Source organism: Carassius auratus, chromosome 1 (genome assembly GCF_003368295.1).
Source record: "Carassius auratus strain Wakin chromosome 1, ASM336829v1, whole genome shotgun sequence".
Taxonomy (NCBI): Eukaryota; Metazoa; Chordata; class Actinopteri; order Cypriniformes; family Cyprinidae; genus Carassius; species Carassius auratus.
Genome location: NC_039243.1, coordinates 1590356 through 1617918, shown reverse-complemented (window position 1 = coordinate 1617918; position 27563 = coordinate 1590356). Strand labels below are relative to the sequence as shown.

Sequence of the window (27563 nt, the reverse complement as noted above, 5' to 3'; positions counted from 1 at the left end):
ACATGCTTGGCTGATCTAAGACCAGTGCTAACATTTATTTTACCAATATTAAGGCTAGAACATGACAAGGTGGCTGGCTTCAGATCAGGAATTTAATGCACAGAGAGTCATATCTTTGGATAAAATTAGGGATATGTGCAGAAGATAGTGAGCACAGCTTCCCTGACTCCACTCTCTGTGATCAAATCATTACCTCTGACAGTAATGGCTGCTGCATAGAATATCAACACAGACTGATATGTTGAATGATTTTGATTAGAGGCAAATAAGCCACAATGTGAGCATTGAAAATCTAATTAGCCCAACCGAATGTAGAGTTCAACCACAGCTGAAAAGCTTTTTCCCTTCGCATTTAAACAAGCTCTTCTCTACTTTACTGTTTTTCTTTTTTTTTTTTTTTTGTTCAAGTGTCTCGCTGTTCCAGCTCCTTTGGCTTCAAGCTGAACCACATCTGCGATCTGAGCACAAGAGCCCTAATATGGCGCTTTCTTGTTATTACAGAACACTTTATTACTTCATGCTGCTTGGTTTTTATTTCTAAAAAGCCTTTCCCCACAAATAAAACAACTTTGTAGCAGGAGCACCTTTGGCAACTCCAAAATGAATGTGCATTCATTATATTTTAACAGTGTTTTATTGCAAATTAAAACAGGTTTATAATTGCTTTTCTTTCTAATGCATTATTCATTTTCAAGATTTTAAAAATGAATCATACATGTGCATTCAGACACATTGTCATGCATAGCTGCATGCAGAGCAACACAAGCACACACAGTCAGTGAGTGGGATTGACAACCTTAACAGGTGTGACTCTCGATGTGACAGACAACTAGTTCTGCTCACACAGCACATATGGGGCTTTTCCAATGCATGGTATGGCATGGTACGGTTCGGTACAGTTCACTTTTTGGGGGGTTTCCACTGGGTACAGTACCTGGTACCTTTTTTTTTTTTAACCACTTCGGTTGAGGTTCCAAATGAACCGTACCATTACCATAATGTGACGTGTAAACTCTGCAGATCACGGATTGACATGAGAGAACCTTCACTACCTGTGTCACTGAACTGGCAACACAATCACAAAAGAACCGCTAGATTTAACCCTTTCACAGGCGAGTTTAAAATATTTTAACTGAGCCACTGGCATGAGTTTTTTAAACTACAATTATTTTGGAATGTACCGCCTTATTGTTTCCATGGCGACGTGTCACTTTTATATTGACTGTGTTAGTTGATCTATACCGGGTGATAGGCGTTCCCTATGGAAATATTCTGATTAATAGGGCTACAGGTTAAAACTGAGTGACAAGCAACAGCAAAAACATTTCAATTCACATTTAGTATGTTTATCTATTAATCAAATCTAGAGAAGCTGACATACAAAAAGTAAAAAAATAAAAATAAATCAGCTCTCAGGGAGAGTATGGCCTTGGCCGAACAAAGCAACTCAGCAGGAGAACAGCACAATGAGGACCAGTGCCTTCTTGCCATCACAGAGGGAAAGAGGAGCCCTCACACACAGCAAACAGTGAGAAGAGCCAGCAGGTTTACAACTGGGCACACTCAGTAATGAGCACACGCTGACATGGTCCATGTGTAACTGCTGAGCCTCAAATCACCTTAAATAATCATCTTACAGTACATGTGCGCTTACTTCAAGTTAATCATCAATAGAAGTTATGTTAAAAATTTGAACTCCCACATGCTATTTCTTACAAGAAATTCAGAAGCTTTACTACCAATGCACAAAATGGAGCCAACTTTGAGCCAAATTTATTTAATCCGTTTTGGCTTTTAAACCACCCAAGGACATACATGACCACAAAATATTGCTAGTTGCTAGTACACCTCAAAAAAGAAAATTAAAAATTAAACAGAAATGAAAACAAAGTAACAACACGTTAGCCTGCTCAAGATGCAAAAACCTACTTTTGTTATGTGAACGCTTATTAATATGTAAATGCTGTTATTTTATATCTATTCATCACAGAATCATGAAAAGAAACATGCATCACTGTCTCTACAAAAATATTAAGCAGCACAACCGTTTTTAACATCATTATATATAAATATTTCTAGAGCAGCAAATCAGCTGTCACATTATGTTTTGTTTTGCATTTGTTTTCTGTCTCTGTTAAAGTCCTGCCTGCCTTTGTTAGTCATTTGTCATCATAGTCACTGATTTGTTTTCATTATTCTGTCCAGTGTGTTACCCTTGTTTACCTAAGTATTTTGTTGCTGTTTTCATTTCTAATTTTTCTGGTCACATCAGTGTAGACAACAGCGGTAATGCATATGTCTATGTTATGGTTGTGTTCAATTAGTCTTTGGATTAACCTTTGTGTGGATTATTAAAGACTTTTGAACCTGATGAGCTTCATCAGCACATGCTCTCTGCAGCCGAGTGTGACATCACAATACTAGAATGATTTCTGAAGGATCATGTGCCCCTGAAGACAGGAGGAATTGATGCAGAAAATCCAGCTTTGCCATCATAGCAATGAATCACAGTTTAAAATATTAAACTGTGATGACATTTCACAAATCTACTGACACCAAACTTTTGAAATAAATAAATACTAATTTCCATGTTCAAATTTAAATGTTAATTCCGGACTGTCAATGTGGTCTCAGCCTTTTGGATCTCACTGTACACACACATATATGTTTCTGCTAGTGTAAAGCCTTTGTTCCTGTGCAGTGGAACAGTGAGAGGACAAGTGAAGGTTATTAAAGGGAGATCAAAGCTGTTTTTGCTGTAAGACCCTTTTTCTCAGTTTCAGCTGCTTTTTTTATTTCTCAGACACTTTGCTAAAACTCCAACTGTGTGAAAAAAAGGAGCACGTTGTATCAGCTTTTAACGCTTCAAAGCATCAAAAAGGTTTGTTTTCGTGCAGAAAAGGCTTGTTTGTTTAGTCTGTTTGTTTTATACATTATTGAATAGGAATATATGGTCTCAGGTAAGCGTGAAGAAAACTAGCTACAAATGAAAACAGCTTTCTCTCTCTCATATCAGATATCTGTATGAAAAGCCTTTGATGAATTAGTGAGATGTTTAAAAGCCGAGAAAGCTTCTATCCAGAACACAAACACATGTCTGACTTGGACATTTTTAATGCTTTATATTACCAATTAACAGTTTTTCTTTCACACCATCTCACCTCCGGTGTCAGTGTGAGGTGCTAGTTTCTGTTTCTGGCTCCACACACAGTAAAAACACTTGCTTAACTTTAAAATCTTGTGACTGGTACCACAGCTCATGGCAAGGCCACAGCAGTAGTGTCCGTAATGATTAGTGCAGAAACACTCTCTCATGGTTTCAGAGGTGTTATAGTTGGTCAGAAATAAAAAGGAAAACCTTTAGGTTTCTACTGGAATAGTTACAGTGATGCAGTTTCGTCTTTCATATTTGAACTCTTCCACTCTTCCATATTTTAGACAGTCATAAAATGTAATTTTGCCAAATATTTAAGTAATCATGGTAATCTGAATATTTTTAGGTTAGTATTTATCATTTAAATTATTATATCTTAATATGATTTCTTTTTTATATTTCAATGATTTTACAATCATTTTCATTTTCCAAAATCACTCATATCAGTAAAGCTTTATGAAAACGAATATTTAAAAAATAAATAAATATTGTAATATATATAATAAATGGGAAAAATTACGCAGCCATCTCTATGAAAAAAAAAAGTCTTGACTACATATCAAAGATTGCATGCCAATGAAACATTCATGAAAACTTTTATAAAGCCAAGGCCAACAGATATAACTTCAAAATGAATTAATCTTACAATCTTAAACTGCAAAAAAAAAAAAAAAAGAACAGCAACAACAAAAAATTACACCAAAAATAAAACCGGGGGTTGTGTTACATAACTTCAATGCAAGAGATAATGTAATTACAACATTAAACATCCAGGTCAGGATTTGAAATCCTTTCAGTGGAGACACCCATTTGTGTGAGTGAATCTGAGAAAATCAGTCAGTGTGAAACCTCCTACCCAGTCTAAATGGGTATTTACACCACAGGTGGCAGACTATGAGTGATGTAGCGTTGGCACATGGGTCAGCTAGATAGCTGTCCCAGCATGCCTTGCTTATGACTCAGGATCACCAGCTGTATTGGCTGTCAAAGGGAACCATCAAATCCAGCTGGAAGAATTACTAGTGTCTGCGGGCCCTGAACTTATCTGACCTGCTCCAGGCCTAACTGATGATTAAGAGTAGAGGTGTGACCTCGGCATCCTGGCTAAATTCGCCCATTGGCCTCCGACCATCATGAGCCCCTAACAATCCCCATATCTACTGATTGGCTTCATCACTCTGTCTCCTCTCCACCAGTAAGCTGGTGTGTGGTGGGCGTTCTGGCACACTATGGCTGCCGTAGCATCATCCAGGTGAATGCTGCACACTGGTGGTGGATGAGGAGATACCCCCTGTAATGAATTATTATTATTATTATTATTATTATTATTATTATTATTATTATTATTATTATTATTATTATTATTATTATTATTATTATTATGGAGTAAGGAACATACAGTATGGTAGTGCTCGATAGCAGCTCTGTAGTCTTGCATATTCATGGCAGCTTTCATTGACCAAGACCTGCCCATGAGTCTGTTTGACCGACATGTCCAACAACCAATCACAGTTCATTTAGTTTATAGTCATGTTTTTAGGCATGGAAATGTCCCCACAAAAACAGATCAGTGTGTACAACTCTTAGACGTATTTTAAAGATTTGCTGACCCTGATTAGCGCTGATCATCACAGTTGTAAACACGATGGCTTTCTTCTTTCGTGAGGGGGTTTGGCACCACGGCTTGCATGGCTAAGATAATATAGCCACAAATGGAAAAAACATTGATCTACAATAAGAACTTAGGTATACTCTCAGCTAGGCATTAAAGGGATAGTTCACCCATTAATCAAAATTATGTCATTAATAACTCACCCTCATGTCGTTCCAAACCTGTAAGACCTCTGTTCATCTTCGGAACACATATCTTTTAGATTAAGTCTGAGCTCTCAGTCACTCCATTGAAACTGTGTGCACGGTATATTGTCCATGTCCAGAAAGGTAAGAAAAACATCTTAGCCCATGTGACATCAGAGGGTCAGTTAGAATTTTTTGAAGCATAGAATATACATTTTGGTCCAAAAATATCAAAAACTACGACTTTATTCATTATTGTCTTCTCTTCCGGGTCTGTTGTGAGATTCCAAACACTGCAGTATATATCCAGTTTGCGAATGAATCACTCGATGTAACCAGATCTTCTTGAACCAGTTCACCAGATCGAACTGAATCGTTTTAAATGGTCGCATCTCCAATAAGCATTAATCCACAAATGACTTAAGCTGTTCACTTTTTTAATGTGGCTGACACTCCCTCTGAGTTCAAACAAACCAATATCCCAGAGTAATTCATTCACTCAAACAGTACACTGACTGAACTGCTGTGAAGAGAGAACTGAAGATGAACACAGAGCCGAGCAAGATAACGAACAAAAGATTGACTCGTTCTCGAGTCAAGAACCGGTTCTGTCAGACGGATCCAATTCGAGGACCGAGGTACTGATGACCCTGGGCATGTGTGATTTAGCATGAAGCAGACCGACACACAGAGCGTCTGAACCTAACTGATTTTTTTGGTGATTAATTCTTAACTGATTATGTGATAATGTTATGAACGCGGGTCAACCAAAGGCTTGAATCAAGGGCAATCATCGCCAATGACACCATTACGTTGAGCGCAAAAGAACCGGTGAACCGTTTTCTTCATCCGGTTTATTAAATCGAACTGTCCGAAATTGGTGAGCTATCATTAAAATTGCTAAGGAGCATTTTCTGGTGTGCGGACTCATTGTTTACCTTTTCTTACCTTTCTGGACATGGACAGTATACCTTTCACACAGTTTCAGTGGATGGACTGTGAGCTCTCAGACTTATGCCCTGTTTCCACCGCAGGAACTTTACCCAGGAACTAGGGACTTTGGCCTGGTACTCGGTGCGTTTCCACCGCAGGAACCAGGAACTAAATAAAGTTCCGGGTAAAAAAAATGCCCCTAAGAAAGTCCCTGCTGGCGAGGTAGTACTTTTGAAAAGTTCCGGGAACTTTCGGGGGCGGGACTTGAGCGCTAAACATCCTGATTGGTTGAGTTCACGCAGCATTGGTTGAGTTCAACCACCATTTATTTGGATCATTTTCAAAATATTACTGTTTTAAAATTATTTCAGGCGAGAATGTAGTTTTTTAAAACTCAAATCTGTGGTTTATTTATAATGGCAGAGCCTATTTAAAATTGTGTTTCACCGATCTATGAGACGGTGAGTACCACGCGATCAGCAGGAGCTCAGTCCTCATGTATCCGTAGAGAGCAGCCTCACCTCGGCTAGACCTTCTGATATGTGCCGCTGGCTCTGACGTCTCTTTAGTGGTTAAACATAAAATGTAATTCGTTTTGGGTAAATCTAACAGGTTATCTTTGGTCTGTATTCAGTTGATCTATATGTTAAAATGAAAATAAAAAAGGCGAATCTATGTAATATTTTGTTTCATTGTAATGGCTGTATATATACACATATCCCTGAACTAAGTACATTTCTGCAGCTGTTATTATGTTTAAATGAAAACGAAAGGAGGCAGTGGTATTTGATATCCTATTTCGTTTTATTGTAAATATACAGAGAGGAAAATCGCAGTAGCCAATATGAGCTGACTGAAGTCATGAAGTATGCTGCTGTTTGCAGATTTACCGGATTCGCGTCGTCGCCGACATCACACTCCCGAGTCGAATAAGCAAAATCTGAACTACCGAGGATGCACGTCCAAAATCAGCATACTTTGTATTGAGAAACGCGCGCAGACCTACGTCAGAAGACTATTTGCCTAATCTTCCCGGTACTTTACACCGCGGTGGAAACGCAGAAAGCAAAAGGTCTGGGGAAAAAAAAGTTCCTGGGAAAAAATGATCCTGGTACAAATGTTCCGGGTAATTTCGGTGGAAACGTGGCATAAATCTAAAATATCTTAAACAGTGTTCCGAAGATGAACGGAGGTCTTACGGGTTTGGAAGAACATGAGGGTAAGTTATCAATGACATAATATTGATTATTGGGTGAACTAACCCTTTAAGACCCACAAACTCAGTGGCATTACAGAGTAAATCTAGAAATTTGTCTGTAAAACAGAAAAATAACAGATAACACAAAATGCTGTGTGCGTTCTAATAACGATTATATAAAAAAAAGATTATAAATACTATACTAAATACTAATTATAATTACATATAGTTTGGTTAAGGCTTCTGATGAGTCAATGCAGCATTAGACAGTATCTATTCTAAAAATCCACAATATAGCAACAGCTATGATGAAAAATGCCCTTAAGCTGACTGAATTCTAAATATTGCACATTATATCAAAAGTTATTATTTCAATATTTATATTAAAAATTCAAAAAGGTCCTCTGCAGTTTCTAATCAAAAGGTCCATCTCAAAACTGACTGATTATTTTCCATTGTAGGCAGCATTAATGTTTACCCAGTATAACCTCCATTTGGTGAAGGTCAGAGGCCAAAGGCCTATAAGAAATGCAGCCAATTCAATCTATCACATACTGTACTTATTATGCAGTTCATGCCGTGGCCATAGATTCTTCGGAAACAACACATCTTCATAAAATAGAATCTACAACATTTCTCAATTAATCAATAGCAAACACAAAAATAATCTCACCACAGCAGAAGACATTAAAATAGGTTTTTAGTCTATTTAGGGGTACAGTCATAATATGTGCTCATTAAAAAGTAAATTTTATTCTAAATTTGTTTTATATGCTAGATGAATATCTTCTTCTAAAGCAGTTAGACTAGGACTAAAGACTAAAGAAATTGGTTTTACTGCTACCATTATCTTCATATTTTACTATTAAGACAAAGCAATTTCACAGTCTTAGAGACTTGCCCTATTCATACTCGAATATTTAATGTAAGTCATCCAAATTACAGTATCAAACTGAAAGTGGGCATTTAAAATCTAGAAATAGGGCAAAACCCTGAAGAAGAAAAGGCACTCACCCCTGTTATCTTCTTTAATAACTCAACCTGAGAAACACAAAATGCACACAGGGCCTGAGACCTTGTGATTAATGACACCATGCTTGGCCTTACTATAACGACATCTTATCTTCAGGCCTTAAAGTCTTTTCCAAGGTTATTGTTCCTATTTTGAATAGCGCTTGTTATAGAACTGTGCCCTTTAGAGATGCCTGCCTTACAACTCCATATAGAAAAAAAAGAGGCCACATTTACTGATTGGTGAATTCAGATTCAAAGTTCTTATAATTGTTGTGTTATATATATATATATATATATATATATATATATATATATATATATATATATATATATATATATATATATTGGACACAATTTCTCATTCAAAGAGTTTTCTTTATTTTCATGACTATGAAAATTGTAGAGTCACACTGAAGGCATCAAGGGCTATTCGACCAAGAAGGAGAGTGATGGGGTGCTGCGCCAGATGACCTGGCCTCCACAGTCACCGGACCTGAACCCAATCGAGATGGTTTAGGGGTGAGCTGGACCACAGACAGAAGGCAAAAGGGTCAACAAGTGCTAAGCATCTCTCGGGGAACTCCTTCAAGACTCATCAAGAGAATGCCAAGAGTGTGCAAAGCAGTAATGAAAGCAAAAGGTGGCTACTTCGAAGAACCTAGAACATGACATATTTTCAGTTGTTTCACACTTTTTTTATGTATATAATTCCATATATAATTCCACATGTGTTAATTCATAGTTTTGATGCCTTCAGTGTGAATCTACAATTTTCATAGTCATGAAAATAAAGAAAACTCTTTGAATGAGAAGGTGTGTCCAAACTTTTGGTCTGTACTGTATAAACATTATAAGACCCTTTGTATAATTGAACATTTATAAGGCCCTTTGTATAATTGATTGAGGGATATGCCTGTAAACAATTATAGCCAATGGCAGCTTTATAAGTTTGGCAGATTTATTTTGTAGAAAGATAAAAAAAAAAAAAACATGCTGAAGATAAAAACCCATCCAGTTTTAATTGTTGTTATTCCATGTAAGTCAATTTCCCCTAAAGCTTTGCAATGCCTACAAACCACAAATCTGCTTCTCTGAAGCAGTAATTAAATACAAAGTACATTTCATGAGGTCTGTAATCTAAGTTCACAAAGTTGAAGATTTCACACCAACTTTCCAGCTGCAAATAGTTTACAGCAATCATGATACTTTTGTGTCTCGCCTTAGGAGTGATCCTTGTTTTTTTGTAAAAATACATGAGAAGAGGATTCTTTGAGGATGGATAATCCATGCTTTCCGTGGTCTTACTGATATTAACAGAAGAAGAGTGTTTTCAGGAAATGCTATGCTGATTCCCACACGCATACTAATGACCATTCATGAGTGAGGCCTTTGGGCATCTCGTAGCCCTGAGCTGAACCTGTTCTCCGTTAATAAGGAAAGTCGAGTCTCTTCTGGCCGCTGTAGGGCTAATTTCCTCATCATATTATACCACTTCCTCTCGATGGCTTTGACTCAGCAAATTTCTAAATATATTCCCTTACACAGAGGCAAAAAAGGTGACCCCAGGCTGAGGGTGAACAATTACACAAACAGTTAGAGGACTTGCAGAGCTTTAATGAGGGCTTTTAATTAATGGTTGGTGAGCTTCCGGGCAGAAGGGTGGAGGAGAGTGAGTTAAAAGGGAAGGAAAGGTTTTGACACACCACTTCTGAGATTACATCTCCTCCAACATCATGTGAGAAGCTGGAAAAATGCTAGTGTGGTAAATGAAAGTAGCAAAGACAATTACAGCATGGGGTTTTACAAATGTATTCATCCATACATCCAACATCCATACATTATAGATTTTTACACTAATCATAGATAGGGATGTTTCCTAATGGTGCTGCAGCAACTCCAAAAGAGTCACGAATCTGGGTTTCCGTTTAATTCAGAGACGCACGCGAATGCGATAAACCACCAGGGCCAATTAGTTATGATGTTAAATCACAGACACTTAGGACTCATCCAATTTAGGAAACAAATAAATTCTGAGGGCACTTACTTCGGTGGAGTGCTCTCAGCAGCCTGTTGATGCTGATTAAATATCAACGCATGGTGAGGGAGGCACGCCGCATTTATTACCCTGCCTTTGAGTTTCTCTCTGCTTAGAGGATACATTTTTAAAGTAAATGACTCTATGCTCAAGGGACTCCTCTGTTGCCTTGAAACATTAGAAACAACAACTGCCTTTACATGGGCTCGGCATGCTACAAAAACATCAGAGAAATGGAAATGAGAGGGATGAATCTGGGTCATACACTTTCAGGAAACAGGGCTCTAGTTCAAAGGGGATCGGAGGGGGTGGCTTGATGTTTCTTCAAATGACATTGAAACAGAACGTGCATGAAAGAAAGCTGAAAGGGATCATACAGAGAAAATGTTTAGCAGTGGTCGAAGTAAAAGCAGATTCCTTGGGATATGCTTTCATCATAACCTAAATACGACTTTCAAAGTGAACAAGGGGTTCTGTACAACCTGCAATGGGTAAAAGCTTTTTTTTTTCTTTTTTCTTTTTGTAAAACAACAGAAATGTCACTTCAGATCACCTAAAAAGCAATTCAGAAGTTTTGTTTTCAATTAGCCTCCACATGTAATGTGGCCAACTTGAGTGTATCTATCTATCTATCTATCTATCTATCTATCCATCCATCCATCCATCCATATATATCCCTGAAAAAAAAAAGTACTAGGAATAAATATTTCTATAATATTGGCAGTATTGAATACATATTAAATTTCAAACATTCACAAGCATATTTGCGTATGTATTCTGTGAAAAGTACTTGCTCCTTGTGGTAACACATGTGAATGCAGCAACATGACTGAATTAATTTTTAGTAACACAAAACGGCATAGTTCACAGTATTCATATTATATCATTATCCGAGTGTGTAATTTCAGTGCTGTAAATGTGCATTTGTCTCTTAAAAAACCAGATAATCTCCACAATGTTACATAAGGTTTAAATCCTTTTATGAGGTTCTAGGCAAGGTTAATACTTTCATGTGCTGTTCTATCGAGAGATCCAGGTTACTGTTCGTTATGTTATATAACAAGAAACTCCACATTTTAGAATTCTAACACACTTGCTCAACATATTCAAGTTTATATGATATGAAAACGTACATTGTTTACACTGGGTCTGAAGATTTGGTGAAAGCCTTGAGATAATCTTAGCTTGTTCATTATGATATCAGCCACTCAGAGACAAAATGACAAAAAATGTCACCGCCTGATCCATAATTACATTTCTGAACCCTGTGCAGGAAAGATAAACATGGGTGCTGTGTCTATATTAATATAACTACTGGGGGAGTCATCCATAACAGAGCAACACACACATGCAAATATAAGGTAATTTGGTGAAATCAAAAAATGCACATCACTTGACAGTCTGCTTTGCATTGCAGCTTCTCTGGTAACAGGCATCTTATTATAGAGTAAGATGTTAAAACAATTGGCTTTTTCCAACAAAGCTAGTACTAAGAATGAAAAAATATGCGGCAGCACACATGAATGGCAATGTATTTGTTAGTGAAAAGTCTGTTTTGGCAAGGTACAGTATTGATATAAACAGTCAGCTTGTCTTAAAGCGACAGTCCCCCCCCCCCCCAAAAAAAAATTAAACATTGTGATGATTTACTCAACCTCATGTTGTTCAAAACCTATAAAGGCTTATTTTCTTCTGTAGAACACAAAATATATTTAGAAGAAAGCAAGTGAACATTTTGTCCTTAAAGTTGATGTGTTAGAAGCAGGTAAACGGGCAAGCGTTTTGAGCAAGTATGACAAAGGCCAAATTGTGATGGGTCAGAGCATCTCCAAAGCCGCAGCTCATGTGGGGTGTTCCCGGTCTGCAGTGGTCGGTATCTGACTAAAGTGGTCCAAGGAAGGGACAGTGGTGAACCGCCGACAGGGTCATGGGTGCCCGAGGCTCATTGGTGCATGTAGGGAGTAAAGGCTGGCCCGTGGAATCCAATCTAACAGACAAGCTACCAGACGTCACTTACCTGGGGAACACATGACTCCAGGATGCACTATGCGATAAAGGCAAGCCAGCAGAGGCAGTAAGATACTTTGGGCAATTTTCTCCTGGGAAACCTTGGGAAAACTGGCTGGGAAACCTGCCATCTATGTTACTTTGATACGTACCACCTACCTAAGCATTGTTGCACACTATGTACACCCTTTCATGGTTACAGTATTCCCTGTTGCCTGTGGCCTCTTTTAACAGGATAATGCGCCCTGCCAAAAAGCAAAAAAATGACTCAGGAATGGCTTGAGGAGCACAACAATGAGTTTGAGGTGGTAACTTGGCTTCCAAATTCCCCAGATCTCAATCCAATCTAGCATATGTGGGATGTTCTGGACAAACAAGTCCATGGAGGACCAACCTTATAACTTACAAGACTTAAATGATCTACTGCTAAAATCTTGGTGCTAGATACCGCAGCACACCTTCAGGGGTCTAGTAGAGTCCATGCCTCCACAAGTAGAGTAGAGTATTAGTAGACTGGGCAGGTTAGGGTTAGAATAATTTGACATACTTGCAAAGTTACTTATAGTCAACAGTATGTCTGTTGGGAGACCATCACAATAAAGAGTTAGTAGATATAAGCAGACAGTCTAGTAATACTCTAATGTGACTTATTTTACATGTAGGTGCCATGTTACTTATTGTCAACAGAAAGATCAAAAGAGACTATCAAAATACAGTGTTACCTTAAAATTTCACTGGAAAATTAACCACTGATATTTTGGAGTCCTGATCATAACCGCAGTCTCAGACTTTGACCCTGAGACATTCTCCAGTCCTGTTGCTTTGAAATGCCAGCGAGAGCTGGTAGAATAATGAAACAAAGATAGGGTGAATTTTGTTTAGTTTTCCTGAGAAAAATAATTAATTAATAATAAAAAAAAATAAAAAAAAACACACAACATTGCTTTGATGTTCAGTATGGGTTGCTGTATAATTCAACACTCTAAAAAGTGGGTGCAGTTTCTAGTTTGACTTCTGGTGATGAGTGATTCTCGGCAGACCTGGAGACAACAGAGCTGGGGAGCTGTCAATCTTCAGGCGACACACAGAAGGCCGTGTCACCACAAAGAGACAGCTGTGCCAATCTCATCTTTGAATGTCAGTGATTGGAATCTCAAGGCTCACAAAGGAGCAGCCAAATGAGGCTTTTCTGCAAAATCTACCTCGATTGTCATTCCCAGCGATGTGCACTTCTAAGGAGGTGCGCTGCTCTGGGTCTCTGATTGTCAGCCACACAATTTCAGTTTCTTGTTTTGTGTATCTAGGCGAAAGAACAAGAGACATGTGAAGAGAGGCAGCAGAAGTTATGAACAACTTCTCCTGTAAATGCCTTATTCAGGGTGCGAAACTTCTCGAAAGACGAAAATAGGAAAGTATTTTGTCTAAAACATCTTATTCATGCGAGGATTCAATAAAGCCGTTCACGCTCGGTGTAACATCAAGCTGACTGTATGCTTGAGATTTGCTGCACCAGTTAGTCAAGCGAAACAAACACACACAGAGAAGTGGTACTCATTAGGGGTCCAACGTCTCTTAACCAACCACAAAAGTTCCTGTGTTTAAGCCCACGCAGGCTTGCTGTAACTGATCATCTGTCATCTGACATGAGACATCAGGGAGATGACAGCAGTCTTGAATGAGGCGTTCAATCTACTGGAGACTCGCCGTGGTGTCACTTACAGAGACTGCCTGGAAATTTGGAGAACACAATGCAACACGAATAACATCACAGAGAAGAAGACAAACAATAACACATGTAAACAAATCAGTCACAAAGTGGCTGTCAGACTCAGCAGAGAGGATTGCATCAAGTGCTGGTGGTGTCATGCTGATTTGAGGAAAGGATGACAGGAACGCATCACTGCTGATTTGGTTTTTGGAAGGATGATGAGAAGGCTGTCACGGTTTGACTTTATTATGTTTTTAGATTTAAGATCTCATGGACAGGAGTGTTCAGACAAGAAACCATCAGGCATCAAAAGCTTTCCAGCAATGACACAATTTGATCAGTGTAGGTAGAAACAATGTTTTTACAGATCAACATGAAAAGCTCTGAGAGGACGTTGTCCACCTCCGTCAGTGCCCATCACGGGCAAACTGCACTCAACTGTACCCTGCTGTCAACTCCCACGATACACATACGTGATATTGCGCAATCATAGGCAAAACTAACCCCATTTTTATTTCTACAGGGAAAATGCTTATCTGACAATAATCTGAATTCATGTTAACCAGATCAATTAATCAATTAATCTGAATAAATCTGACAAGAGCAAATATTTTAAGGGGGATTTGTTGGGGGGAAAACAAATAGGCAAGGCTTGGCTGTTAGCATGGTGCTACTAGCCCCTACTGGTAGATGACATAACAGTACACCAGCTAGTCAGAAAAAAGTATTATACACTTAAAAAATACATAGCTATTATTTAAATGTTATAATAAATTAATCAAGATAGTTTTATTCATTTATGCAGCTCGGGTAGAAAGCAGCTTTCTCCAGGACACTGCTGTAAATAATTAACATCTAAAGATCTTGTTCTTCATTATTGTGCTTTATTTCCATGTTGGATTCAATCATGGGTTAAACAATGTAGAATGAAATTTCTATATATGGAATGAAAGATATTTTGCTCAGATGCATAATCATTCTACAAAGGAACAATGTTAACTATCAGGTCAAGAGCTGTTTGAAATATCTTAAAATGTTAATCTTAAAATGTTTTTTACAATATATAAAGTATACTGTATATTGCATACTGGATACTTTATAGTTGCATTTTATAAGATATTTCTATGCACATAACCCTTATCCTAGCCTAAACCTAAACCTAACTACAACAAAATAAAAACCATAACAGGCAAATCAATCTATAAAGTACAAGCACCTAATTTGTTTATGGGTTTTTACAGTTTTAAAGTTGAGGCTTGGGTAAAGTGGTGTAAATCTTCAAAACAATTTGAATATAATGCAGCAATGTCAAATCAGGAAAATACATTAAATAAATGTGATGCCACTGTGCGTATATTATTTAATGTAAAAGGATTATCTTAATGAATTCAACATTTGATTAACCTAAAAGAATAAGGAATAGATACACATTTGTACATCTCAATTGTTGTTATTGTTATTGCCACTAAAGACTCATCTTTTTCGCCTGCACTTAACCAACTAACCAACTTTTCCTTTTCTTGTCTTTTTCATTTAATAATAAAAAAAAACCTGGCTATGCATTCTATCCTAGACTAACTGACACTTGTCATGGCACTTGTATACTGTTGTTGTTCTCTTGTTGACCTGACTGCTTCTATTGTTCTCATCTGTAAGTTGCTTTGGATAAAAGCGTCTGCTAAATTATTAAATGTAAATGTAAATGTAAATGTATTGCTTACATTTTGGAAGTTGCTGTTGATACATTAATACTGTAAATTTTGAGGTCTGATTAAAACAAACTGTGGTAGAACCATGGCATGTACAGCTCAAGTTACTAACTCAAAAGCATCTGTAACCAGAAATCGCACAAGCATATTTGGCACAGGGTTACTTCAGGGTGGTCCTGCACCAGCCAACAACTGCCTTTGATATACAAAAACATCCATAAAAAACTACTTGATAAACATCTAAAATCTTACTTCTCCACTCAAGAGTAGTGACAGTGTTGTAAATGTGTTTTTTTTTTTTTTTTTTTTTATCACTTTATTTATTATTCTTAGTCTCTGTTAATTAGGACACAATCCAGTGATTTTACAGACAAGTATAGAACATGAGGCCAAAAAGTTGTATTCTGTCTTAGCTTGGAGCTGAACCGAGAGCAACAACAAAAATTTCTATCAATAAAGCTGCAACATCAAAGCAACAACCACAATGAATAGGGACAGAAAGTGAAGGGGGAAAGAAGATATCTGCATTTTCTAAAGCAATACATGAACTGTGAGGTTACATCAGGAGAACATTAAAGACTTTTATCAAGTAATTAACAGCTCATGTCACCATTAGTGCCGTAAGAGGCCTTGTAAGTTTGAGAGATGGGACTCTCTCAAAGCATCATCAAGTTTTTCACCCATGCAGCATTTAATAACCCCCTTTAGACGTAACCTTTAAGGTGAGGGCCATTGAAATCTCTCTTTAAAGTAATGATCCTACATTAGCAGTGGCATGAAAGGCAGGAGAAAATGTCCTCTGAGCACTGAGTTAAAAGAAAGCGACTACTAGTACTTTGAACCGACACAGAAACAGACAGTGATCATCACGGGAGAACAGAGCAAAAGGAAATTAATTCGGGACAAAAAGGTGAGACAAATCACTTCGGCTTCAGCCAAGAAATTGTTTTCAAGTAGGTCCAGACGTGTTTTGAAGGCCGAATGAGGGTGTTTGCGCCTGTTCCAATTCTTTGACTAATAAACCTCCATCCAGTGGCTGCAGGGAATCTCGAGGAGCCACGGAAACATCCATCAGTCGTGTGGGAAAAAGGTAAACTTGGCAGATGCATCTGGCTGAGATTGGCCATTAATCTTAAGAGTGAAGTGTAATTAGGATGGACTTTATGAGGTCACGTGATGTCATAAATAACAGGAAATCAAAGGAGCAGCAGCCTGAGGAGAGAGGAGCTTGTCTTCTAATGACCCGGAGAGCTTTTGAGAACAGCCAGGTGTCAACGAGGGCTTTGATCCATGTGTCTACTGTGCTTTATTTCTACATAATGAGCAGTTGGCAACATGGCAGATGTAGACCTGCAGAGGGATTCTGTGGCTAAATATTTATGTATAAACTATTGAGTACAGGAAAGGTAATTGAACTGTACAGCACACTTAATTTAACTTTCTGCTTGGTGATTCCAAGGATAAATTAGCTTAATAACAACACTACGCGACGCAAAGGCTGCAGCCAGTGTTCAGATCGATAGAGAGCTGAAGTGTAATTTGAGTAACACAAAGCCACGTTTTCAAATGGATCAATTGCTGGTGCTGCATATGGCTTCAAGACAGTTACGCACTTGTAGCAGCAGCACACCTGACACTGATACCATATAGACAGACTGTTACTGTAAGGTAAAATAAGTGCGACTTAAAATGGCATCAACAATGCATTTGACTTATTGTGTACTTTAGATTGAAATGGATTATTCACCAGGAATTATTGTGAGGCTAGACTTTATCCTTCAATATTTGATTGGATAGTGGTAGAACCTCCCAAGTTTCATTAACAGAAAAAAAATATATAGTTTCAGAGGCATACAAAAAGGCATTAAGGTTTCTTCAAATTTTGTGAGGGTAAATGTAAGACTTTTTAAGACCATGTCAAGAAAATTTAAGGAATACATTGAAGGGAACACAATGCATTGATTTGTACCTTAATGTAAATAGCTTCACAGTTTAAAAATACAACATTTAACAGATCACCATTAGATTTCTGTTCATTTTTACAATATTAATATACTACTAATAATTTTACTGTATTTCTTATCACACTGCAAAAAGTTCCTTCTTAGTATTCTTGTTTTCCAGTACAGATGTCCAAAGATTCTTAAATCATGATACATTTCCTTGAGAAGTAAAACGACAATATAATAAGAAAAAGAAAACAATAAATCATATCCTTTTTTTTTTTTTTTTTTGCAGTGCATACAACATTGAACATTGATAGTGGTCGACCGATATATCACCAAGGCCGATATATCGGCCAATATTTGTCAGCACCTAAGCGCGCAAATACTCTCATACTCTGTCTCTTGTTCATTGTAGTAGCTAAAAGTTCTGTCTAATACGGATAGAAGTCTGTCTATTAATCAGACAGAATGGTTAAACAAAGGAATTAATGTATAAAGAAAGTATTATAACGATTGCTTTTATATTAGGCCTATTAGTAAGAGCCTTTTATGGCATTAATTTGTGGAAAGGTAAATTAGGAATTTTTAAGTTTATATGCTGGTAATTATGCTCAAATACACAGATGATATCCCTTGATATCCTGAAATAATGTTGAGAATTAATCATGTGAAGAGGAACCCGATCTTTCTCCATCGTTACGGCAAGGTCATATATGTACCTTTCGTTCATTCTAATAGACATGCAGTGATTAAAAATTAAAACTAAGGTACCACACACACACATACACACACATATCTGAGTTATGTACATTCATAGAAGTGGACAAACAAACTACCCACAATGAAAAAACAAGCACACGTGTATAAGACCTCAGGTCACTGCAACTCTCTGAGGATGATGATCCCAGTAATAGCTGTTTGCTCTTTACCTTTTTTTGGCACATATCTTGCTGTATACCTCTCCTCCTCAGCAACCCCCATCTATTCCTCTATGGCACATACATCATTGGCCTCACCTTAAGATAAATTGGTGCTGTGGGCAGCAAGTTGCTCCCAACTTTACAAAATAATATCTGTCTCAGTTTTCCCTCAGTGGTGTGATTGGTCTCAAGCTGTTCCCTCTCTAGTTCTATCATCTGTCTAGCTGTGCAGTATGGCTGCTGAACATGGGGTCCTCCTTCTGATGAATTCAGCATCTAGAATAATGGAAAGACACCTCCAGCCTCCAATAAAGATTCACTGACAACACCTAGTAAACATTAATCATAGTCAGTGCCTATTTTCCCCATTAAGGGATCAAAGATGTTCTGTGGGGCATTCATTAAATTGGATAATGTTTCAAAATGACTTAAACAATATCCTAATAAGCATCAAGGTCTTTCTTGTTGTTGAGCCTAGCTTTTTTTCGGTCCATTTGCAATAAATTAAAGGGAAAGGGAGAGAGACAAAGGGAGAGAGGAGAAATAGTACATTTTTAAAGGAGAATACATGAATTTGAAAATGTAGTTTTGAGAGCCTCTAACAAGCCTGCAGGATTTCTCTAAATATTAAAAGATCCTAATCAGGTTCATTTGAAATGGTAAGAAGGTAAAACATTTGCTGGAGTTCATGAAATGACTTTTAAATAGTCTCGCTTTTGAAATAAGATCTGGAAATTCCAATTACTCTTAAGAAAACTGAACCATTTCCCACAGGTACAGTATAGTGTGGACTATAGACTGTCCAGAGTTCCATTTTATTTGATTGATTGCAATCAAATTATATTATATTATATTATATTATATTATATTATATTATATTATATTATATTATATTATATTATATTATATTATATTATATTATATTATATTATATTATTCTGTTATAACCTTACTCAACTTTTATCCAAAGACAGATAGACAATAACTGCAACCGTAATTAAAATTGTATAAAAAACAGTGAGAGACACTTAAGAATCTTTTGAACTCAATTTGATTATTAGGTGAGAAAACATAGGAGTGATAATATTACTTAAAAAAATAAAATAAAAACAACGGAAGCTCAAGAGAGCATGTAGTCTATTAAATTCAAAGAGATGTGATTGATTGTAAATCATAATTTCTAAAAATAGAAGAACTGTATTGCTACACATGACCTTTTCCACCTTAACCTTGAGAGAGGGGCTGGGGCTTGGATGATGAATAAACAGCAAGAACACAAATCATTTAAAAAAAAAAGGACATAACCTTGAGTCCCACGTTCACACTGAGGATATGAAGAGCTTCTTTGACTTCCTTCATTAATTTCAAATGTAACTGTCTGCTTTCTGTTTTAAATTATCTGTATCCAAAAGCCATATTGTATATAATCAATAATCAATAACTATGTTCTGATTTTTTTGTTACCTATCAAAAAAACTTTTTCAGTAGTCTCCACAGTTTCCCATAATTAGGGTAAATTACAATGCACGCCAGAACGTGCATATGGCTCAAACAAACCATTTGATGGAGGAAAAATCATCAAAAGCGGTTTCTAAATTGTGCATTAGCCACACATTCTGCATAATCATCCACTTTCACCCAGGTCTGATGATAATATCCTTTACTGGGCCACACCATTACATTTTTTTGCCAGTGACAAATATCACCTTGCACGGCAGATTTTCATGCCATAAATCTCCACATGCTCAGAGAGGAGCCATAAAATATAACAGACCTCACTTTCCTTAGATAACAATCACTCGGGTGGAGGAGTCAGTGAAATCTGCCTGTTCAAATGGCAATAATTCAACACAAAGAGCTCTCAGATCACCTCAGGACAAATAAAGAGAAGATTAACACACTGCTGCATACAGACACTTACATAATGTATAACTGCATTGACATACATAATGATACATAATACTTTTTATAGCTATTATGTTTACCTGTAATCTCACTTACTACCATCCAGATGCCTATTTTTAATATGCATGCTTAGTTTTTGAATTATTTTAAGCTGCTTAGTCTGTGTGAATATTATCATATTAAAATATGTTTTAAAGCATTACACATGCAGTACATACCAACTGATCAGGCGTCTTTGCTGTGGTTAGTATAATGAGCTATAGTTTCTGTTTTAAAAGGTTTATAGGATCTGTTAAGAATACTTTAAGCAACCTAGAACTCTGTGTTAAATATTGTAATTATGACTAAATTCTATCATACTATGTAGATATTGGAAGACGACTACTTAATTAGGACCAACAGTTTTATAGCATTACAATAAAATAAATAGGTCTGAATACATGTGTGCAGTAGTCCTGAACACAATGTTGACTAAATAATGCTAAATAATTATATATAAACAAGTATGTGCAATTTTATTTCACAAACCATTCATTTAGTTAATAAAAAATGGCTATTTTAGTTTGGATGAACACTTATTCATAAACTAAGCAAATGTACATTAGTTCAATTCATTCTTATCAGTATACACCTAACAATCATGCATATGGCAATGGCCATTATAAACATAAGCGTGTCTGTGTGTCTGTGTGTGCACACCACTCTCATGGCTAAAGACCAAGAGAGAAAATAAGAGCTCTTCAGAGGCTTTCAATCTCTTGTAATAGTGTTATTATCTTAATGGAGGTGCCAAACACACAAGACTGGAAAGGTCCATGTCCCTTTGTTTTGTGAGCCTGAGAGTAAGTGGTTTTATATTACCCTGCTCTGCTATATGGCTACCGCTCAATATGAAAAGTGCATTACTCTTGGGAGGCACGGTGAACAGCCCAAGACATTGCTCCATCCTCACCTCATGAGGCACATCAGAGTAATCAAGTTTAAATTGTCACTTTCACAAAAGGGGTCACGCTGCTGTTCATATTAAGGGCACAGGCCATCAAGTGCATCTTAAGGTGGTAATGACAGAGAGCAGAATGTTTAACATGAAAGCAAAGTGAGTGAAGGAAGGTGGGTTTGTGCATCAGTGTGGTAGTACTCGATTCCGAACAATACTGAATTTGGACTTATGGATGTGCTCACAATCGCACTTTTGACCCCCAAAGTCGAGTTCATTTGGGATCCTTCCATACTGATTAGATTTGATTGGGCTCGGGTGCTGTGTGCATGTAGTGTGATCAATAATCACACCAGAGCATGGAACAGATACTACTTATGGAGTATCTATTAGTGAAAGCACTTTTCTTTCTGTCTTCAAATCAAAAAGTAGCATCTTAATGATGTAAGTGTGCTCCAACCCAGAACATTAAGTGCGATGTGAGTGCAGGCCAGCGGGGGAGTGGGGAGAGGTGAGAATCGGGCTCGGTACAAGGCAACCGTGTCCAGTGTGAGTACACCCAAAGTCCATCTCATGTCCGATTCCAAGACCAAATTGTCCATGAGTAGTCCAGACAAGCTCATTCAAGTCAGAGTCCAGGCAAAGCCTTAATGCTCCTAAACCAATCAAATTTTAGACTTGACTCTGGCATACTACAATGCGTTGTGCATGTAGTGGTCTATATAAAACAAAGTAAAAATAGTCAGGCATCAAAGATATTTTTCTTTGAACACGAAGAAATCCAATTATCTTTGCCCTTTTTCGGGGAAGAATGCAATTACTGGGAAACAATGTGATGCTGATGACTTTCGATAAGAGAATGCCATGGGATTGTGGAGAAAGGAGAATATGCTCTATCAGATTTGAAGACCGGACAATATCACTTCAAATTGGAATATTCAATTACATCATATCTCCTGGTACCGATCACTTGGCTGGCTAAGACTCCCTCCCTCATATTCAGCCAAATGGAAATTATGAGGAGAAAAACACTTGTTCCTTCTCTGGCCAAAATGGTGGCCATTTACTTGAACATCATCAAACCCATTCCAATTCCAAACTGAACCTTGCCCTCGTGTCACACCAGATGGTGCTGCTCATCAAAGAATGCTTATAACACTTACTGACAAGATCTATATGAAATATACAATGTTCATCCTCTGGTGAATCTAGCCTCTCTGCAATACTATTTGTGTGATCTTTCAGTGTTCCCAGACCACAATTCAGTTCAAATCATCTGGTGCACTCTTCATCCATGCTCTTACCGTCAACTTGACATGTGCATTACCATAATGTATCTCTGTAGTCTGACACTGAGGGTAATTGCAATTACTGCATCTCTCTTTCCCTTGTCACTTTGCTGGCAAATGGAAAGCGACAATAATATTCCTTCATCTAGAATGACATAAACATGGTCGACTTAAAACTTCATCCAGGGAAGCTTAAGGAGTCCGAGGTCATCTTTCCCTCCACCTTCATCATGTTTCTACTCCAGGTCGTTAACAACGACGAAGCTCTTGTTATCCACAGTGCTATCGGTGACAGAGTTACACGCCCCATTGTTGTCAACACACTCAAGAGCAGTGGCGTGGTGAGATAGAATTGCATAGACAGCCTCTTCATAATGCTCCTGGGCAATGTCATGCTCAACGGTGGGCTCTTGTTAGGAGCTGAGGGAAGGTTATCAGTCCTGACACATGCTTATCAGCACACATCCATCTCGTAGCACTGGCGCTGTGCGCACCACCCACCGAAGTACACAGATGCTGTTTACCCGCGCCAGGAGTGGGCCGCCAGAGCTAATTCAACCTGATTGTCTCCCAAAGGACAGAAAGCTGAGATTTTGACGGGGAAGGAGGGACAGAACTCAACATGCATCTCCCCAGAAGAAAGGGACCCAGTGCGATGAGTCTACGCTTCCCGTCGCTATTTTGTTAAACCTCGCTTAACATCGCTGAGGGAGGATTTTTGGGAATCGGAGGGCTGATTCAATCATAGGTAATTGCTATCAAATAATAAAAGAGGACACACTAGGCGGGTTTATTTCCGGGATTCTTGGGGGCTTATTGACACAATATCACTGCTGTCAATTATCTCTCCTGCTCTGACAGGTGCACAATTACAGGCACTGGGATCTTTCTATTGTGCTGGTAAACTAAAGCTGCTTTTGAGTCCAAAACGTATGTGACATGAGGGGATTGAGTCTGATTTGCAAACTGCTCTCATCCCTATTCCCTTCTCTACCCTCCCCATCCTCTTTCCTCAATCCACTAATCATATTCCCTTAAAAACTGCTGGAGAATCAATAGTCTGCCTGATTTACTTCATTAGATGATATTAAATATTCAGACGACAGAGGCTGCATATTGAACCCGCTATCTAAGGCATTGACAAATGTTTCGGTGAGCATCTTTGTGAAGGCCTACCTGTCTCAATGCCTTAAAGCAACTTAAAGATTCTACATAATTCCCAAAGAGCTGAGCAAGGATGTTTTGTCTATAAAATTATTCTTTTAGGAAAGCGGAAATGGGGAGGTCAGCAGAGAGTGAAAGCACAGCACCCTGCGTGAGGTGCTCTGATATTTTTGGCCCTGTCACCAACGTGGTGCCTGCTCACTGATTTGACTTTAATGAAGAGACTGGATTTGTGTGTTTGTGCTCGCCCAAGGCTAAAGTCATGCAACCCCGGCAAAACAAATGAGAGAGGTGCAATTACGAGACGCAATAAACAGATTCAGCATTTTACTCTTGAGCACTAGAACTACCTTGCAGTTCCAAAAACCAAAAGCAACCAGGTACCCAAGGGTGGAATCAAATGAATCAACAGCACCCCTTGGCAGCTGGTGAGGGGTGCAGACATCTGGATGAGGAGAGAGGAAATTAGTAGACGGGAATGCTAGTTCTGTAATGTTGAGAGGAAAAAAAGTGTCATCTAGTAGCAGAGTATGTAAGTGAGTGCAGCCAACCCCAGCCCAAGTGAATTTCCACATGCAAGATGTTTTCAGGGGACTAAATTTGCCACAATGACATCTGGCTGAAAGAATCACTGATTGCACTCGCATCACAAGCAGCAGCCAGTCGCTAAGTAAATGAGCTTATCCATGTTGTTCTCTGAGAGCTAAACGTGATTAAGGAAATCAACCTATGAAAATGATGCTATAATCCTGAATCTCTTGAAGATCAAACATTCAGGAGGTTGAATTGTTCTCCTTCTATCCAAAAGCATTAGCGGAAGATCAACAATATAAATTCAATATTAGCATGAGATAGCGCTTCATCATTTTCATTTCTGCAAGCCTTGCAAGAAAACGTTCTTTCATTTTTGACTGGTGATTTATGTTTCCCTCAAGGCAAAACTGCTGACTTCTTAAGTGCTCCTAAATGCATAATCTTGTGGGAGGCAAACACACAATAATGTTATGTTAACTATTCATTAACAACAGAACAAGGCGCATAAAGATGCATTTTTGTATTCTAAAAGTTTAATTAGAGTACTGCTGGGTTAGTTAGAGAAGATGGGATTTCAAAAGCCACATTTTCCAGGGCACAACAACTCTCTGTTTGTTAATAAGCAACTTTGATATATACAGTGGTGCTGGACATAAAAAAAAAAAAAAAACATGGCCAAACACAATAATGTTGACCATTTTCCAACCCTTTAAACAATGAGTAGAATAAATTATTTTTAAAAAGACAAACTAATGTTGGACACTGATGCTATTTGGAATACAGAAATTATGTTCTACTACACTTTACAACTTTTATTCAAAGAGTAACATTACCTACCACCTATATAGTACAGTAGAAAAAAACACTACAATGATTTGTGATATGTCACTTGAAAGAAAGACAAGTATAGCTTGTCTGATATGGACCTAAAAAATAAACTTCTGCAAGAATGCATGCAGAAGATCTGCATATTTTTTTTTCAGTACAGTAATATAAAGGTATGCTCGAGCTCATCCAAGGTTATTATTTACCTTGGTTCGGCTGCATGCACCAGATCTGACTGTCAGTAACTTAACCTATAAATATCTGACTGTCAGTAACTTAACCTATAAATATCTGACTGTCAGTAACTTATACCCATAGCTGTCAAATGATTGTACTCACCTGCTCTCCTGGCTCATGTGACTTCATAAGGCTCTTCTCTCTGTACATTGACCAAAGGCCGACGTTTGGCAGAAAAATTAAAGCCACCATGAATAGAAATGCCATCTGCAGAACGCGTTTTTGTCTTCTCTTCATTTTGAAGACGCGAATGAGACACAATCCAGCGCTAGATAGACGCGTGTCTGCCGTGTGTGGACTCGAGCTCCTTATCTCCCCTCGTAGAAGACGACAAACTTTCACCTGCAAGGAAGACGGTGTCTCCGCGTCATATAAAAAAACACTCCAAAATGAAGCTAAGCAACATCATTTCATTACGCGTATTAATCTCGGGCTCGAAAGCAACACTAGCTGTCTCTTAACTGACATACGCAATTAACCAAGCATTCACTGAACAGTCAATAAAATATGCGTAGGATATAAGTAATTGAGATTAAGAATATAAGACAATGTGCGCGTTTTCATCAGTCAGCGAGACGCAACGCGCGTAAGCAATACTATGAAAAGACTTACAGTAGAGGGTTATTTGCATGTTGAGACATATATGTTGCTCGGCAATCCCCTCTCCTCTGTTGAAGACACACCAGGGGGACGTTTCCGAGTACGATAATTGCTGAACAACGTCTCTACGTTTCTATCTGAGGCAATGCGCTCGAGATTCAATTTGAAATCGTCTCGTGCTCTGCATTAAAACCCTCGCGCGCGTCCCACCTACTGAAGGTTTACGGATTCTTTCTCGTTCCTCCTTGGGCGAGTTTTTCATTGCCCTCAGCTTTAGATATTGCGGTTATGAACCACGTGTGATGCGCATTATGAAAACATCCTCGCAGCCGGCCGATGCTTTCCGATGTGTGGGGCAGCACAGTGAAGCAGCAGCCTTATACCAAGCACGAGTAAAGAGGCGAGGGATTCGGCTGGGGATTCTTAGCTTTGGTTTGAGTTGTTGAACTGTAGCTGTGCTTGTTCTTTAAACGCAAATGTGTTTGTAGGTTCAGTTTAATTTAAGCAAGTCTTATAATAAACAAGAAAAAAAAAATAGGATACTTAACATACCTAACTACCTATATGTGTGATTTACCAGTTTAATGCAATGTAAAACAGTAAAAATCTGGAAGAAAATGTATTAATTCCTTTATAATTTACGAAATTAATATTTAATAATATTCATGTAACATGACGATTTGTACTGTACTTTTTCGAAATATTTAAAGCTTTTCATATTTAAAAAAAAACAAACAGCCATCCTCCCTCATGTCAGCAGATCACAAGAAGGATAGAGAGAGAAATAAGTAAATAAAAAAAAACTAATAACATAACTAATTACTCTCTTCTCTTTACTAATATTTTCATCTCCATATGTAACACACTACTAAATTCTTGTTAGCCACGTCTCAAATTCGGGTTGAATTTGAAATTTGCTCCACATATTAAAACTCTTTCATTCACTGTGCATCATTAAAATCTGTATTATATTGAACCATATTATATTGAACCATACACACGCGCGTGCGCGCGCGCACACACACACACAAACACACACACACACACACACATATATATATACATACACACACACACACACACACACACACACACACACACACACATATATATATATATATATATATATATATATATATATATATATATATATATATATATTGGATTGAAGTTCCTATTGAAGAGGCAAGCATTACTTTAAAGCTGTTTCTTTATTATCGAATGCTGCTATAATTGATGGTGTGTGTGTGTTGGGGGGGGGGGGGTACACTTACGGCAAAGGCAAATGCAGCACAGCATATGGAGACAGCAAAGGATCACCTGATGTTTCTAAGTGAATTGCAGATCTGCATGAATTTTGTCAATACCAGGTTGGATCTGGTCCTGAATATTTAAAATCAATGATACACAATCTAACAAAGATGGTTTACTTTGCTAAAACCTTTTTTACTATAGTCACCACCAATAGAGGGGGCCATTAGGTACAGTCTGGTCTGAGATATAGATAGATAGATAGATAGATAGATAGATAGATAGATAGATAGATAGATAGATAGATAGATAGATAGATAGATAGATAGATAGATAGATGGATGGATGGATGGATGGATGGATGGATGGATGGATGGATAGATAGATGGATAGATGAACC

The 27563-nt window shown here is 37.8% G+C and overlaps 1 protein-coding gene across 1 annotated transcript in view; it reads right to left on the bottom strand.

Moving 5' to 3' along the window:
- The window catches only part of LOC113112166 (polypeptide N-acetylgalactosaminyltransferase-like 6), a 161445-nt gene extending 135158 nt beyond the window's left edge, over positions 1 to 26287 (bottom strand). Inside the window, exons 1-2 of the mRNA XM_026277634.1 lie at positions 25925 to 26287; positions 25415 to 25654 (exon numbers count right to left, since the gene is read on the bottom strand). Of these exons, the coding sequence (XP_026133419.1) occupies positions 25415 to 25549 (135 nt within the window). The 5' untranslated portion in view covers positions 25550 to 25654; positions 25925 to 26287. The remainder of the gene's footprint in view (positions 1 to 25414; positions 25655 to 25924) is intronic.
- Between the last annotated feature and the right edge of the window lie 1276 nt (positions 26288 to 27563).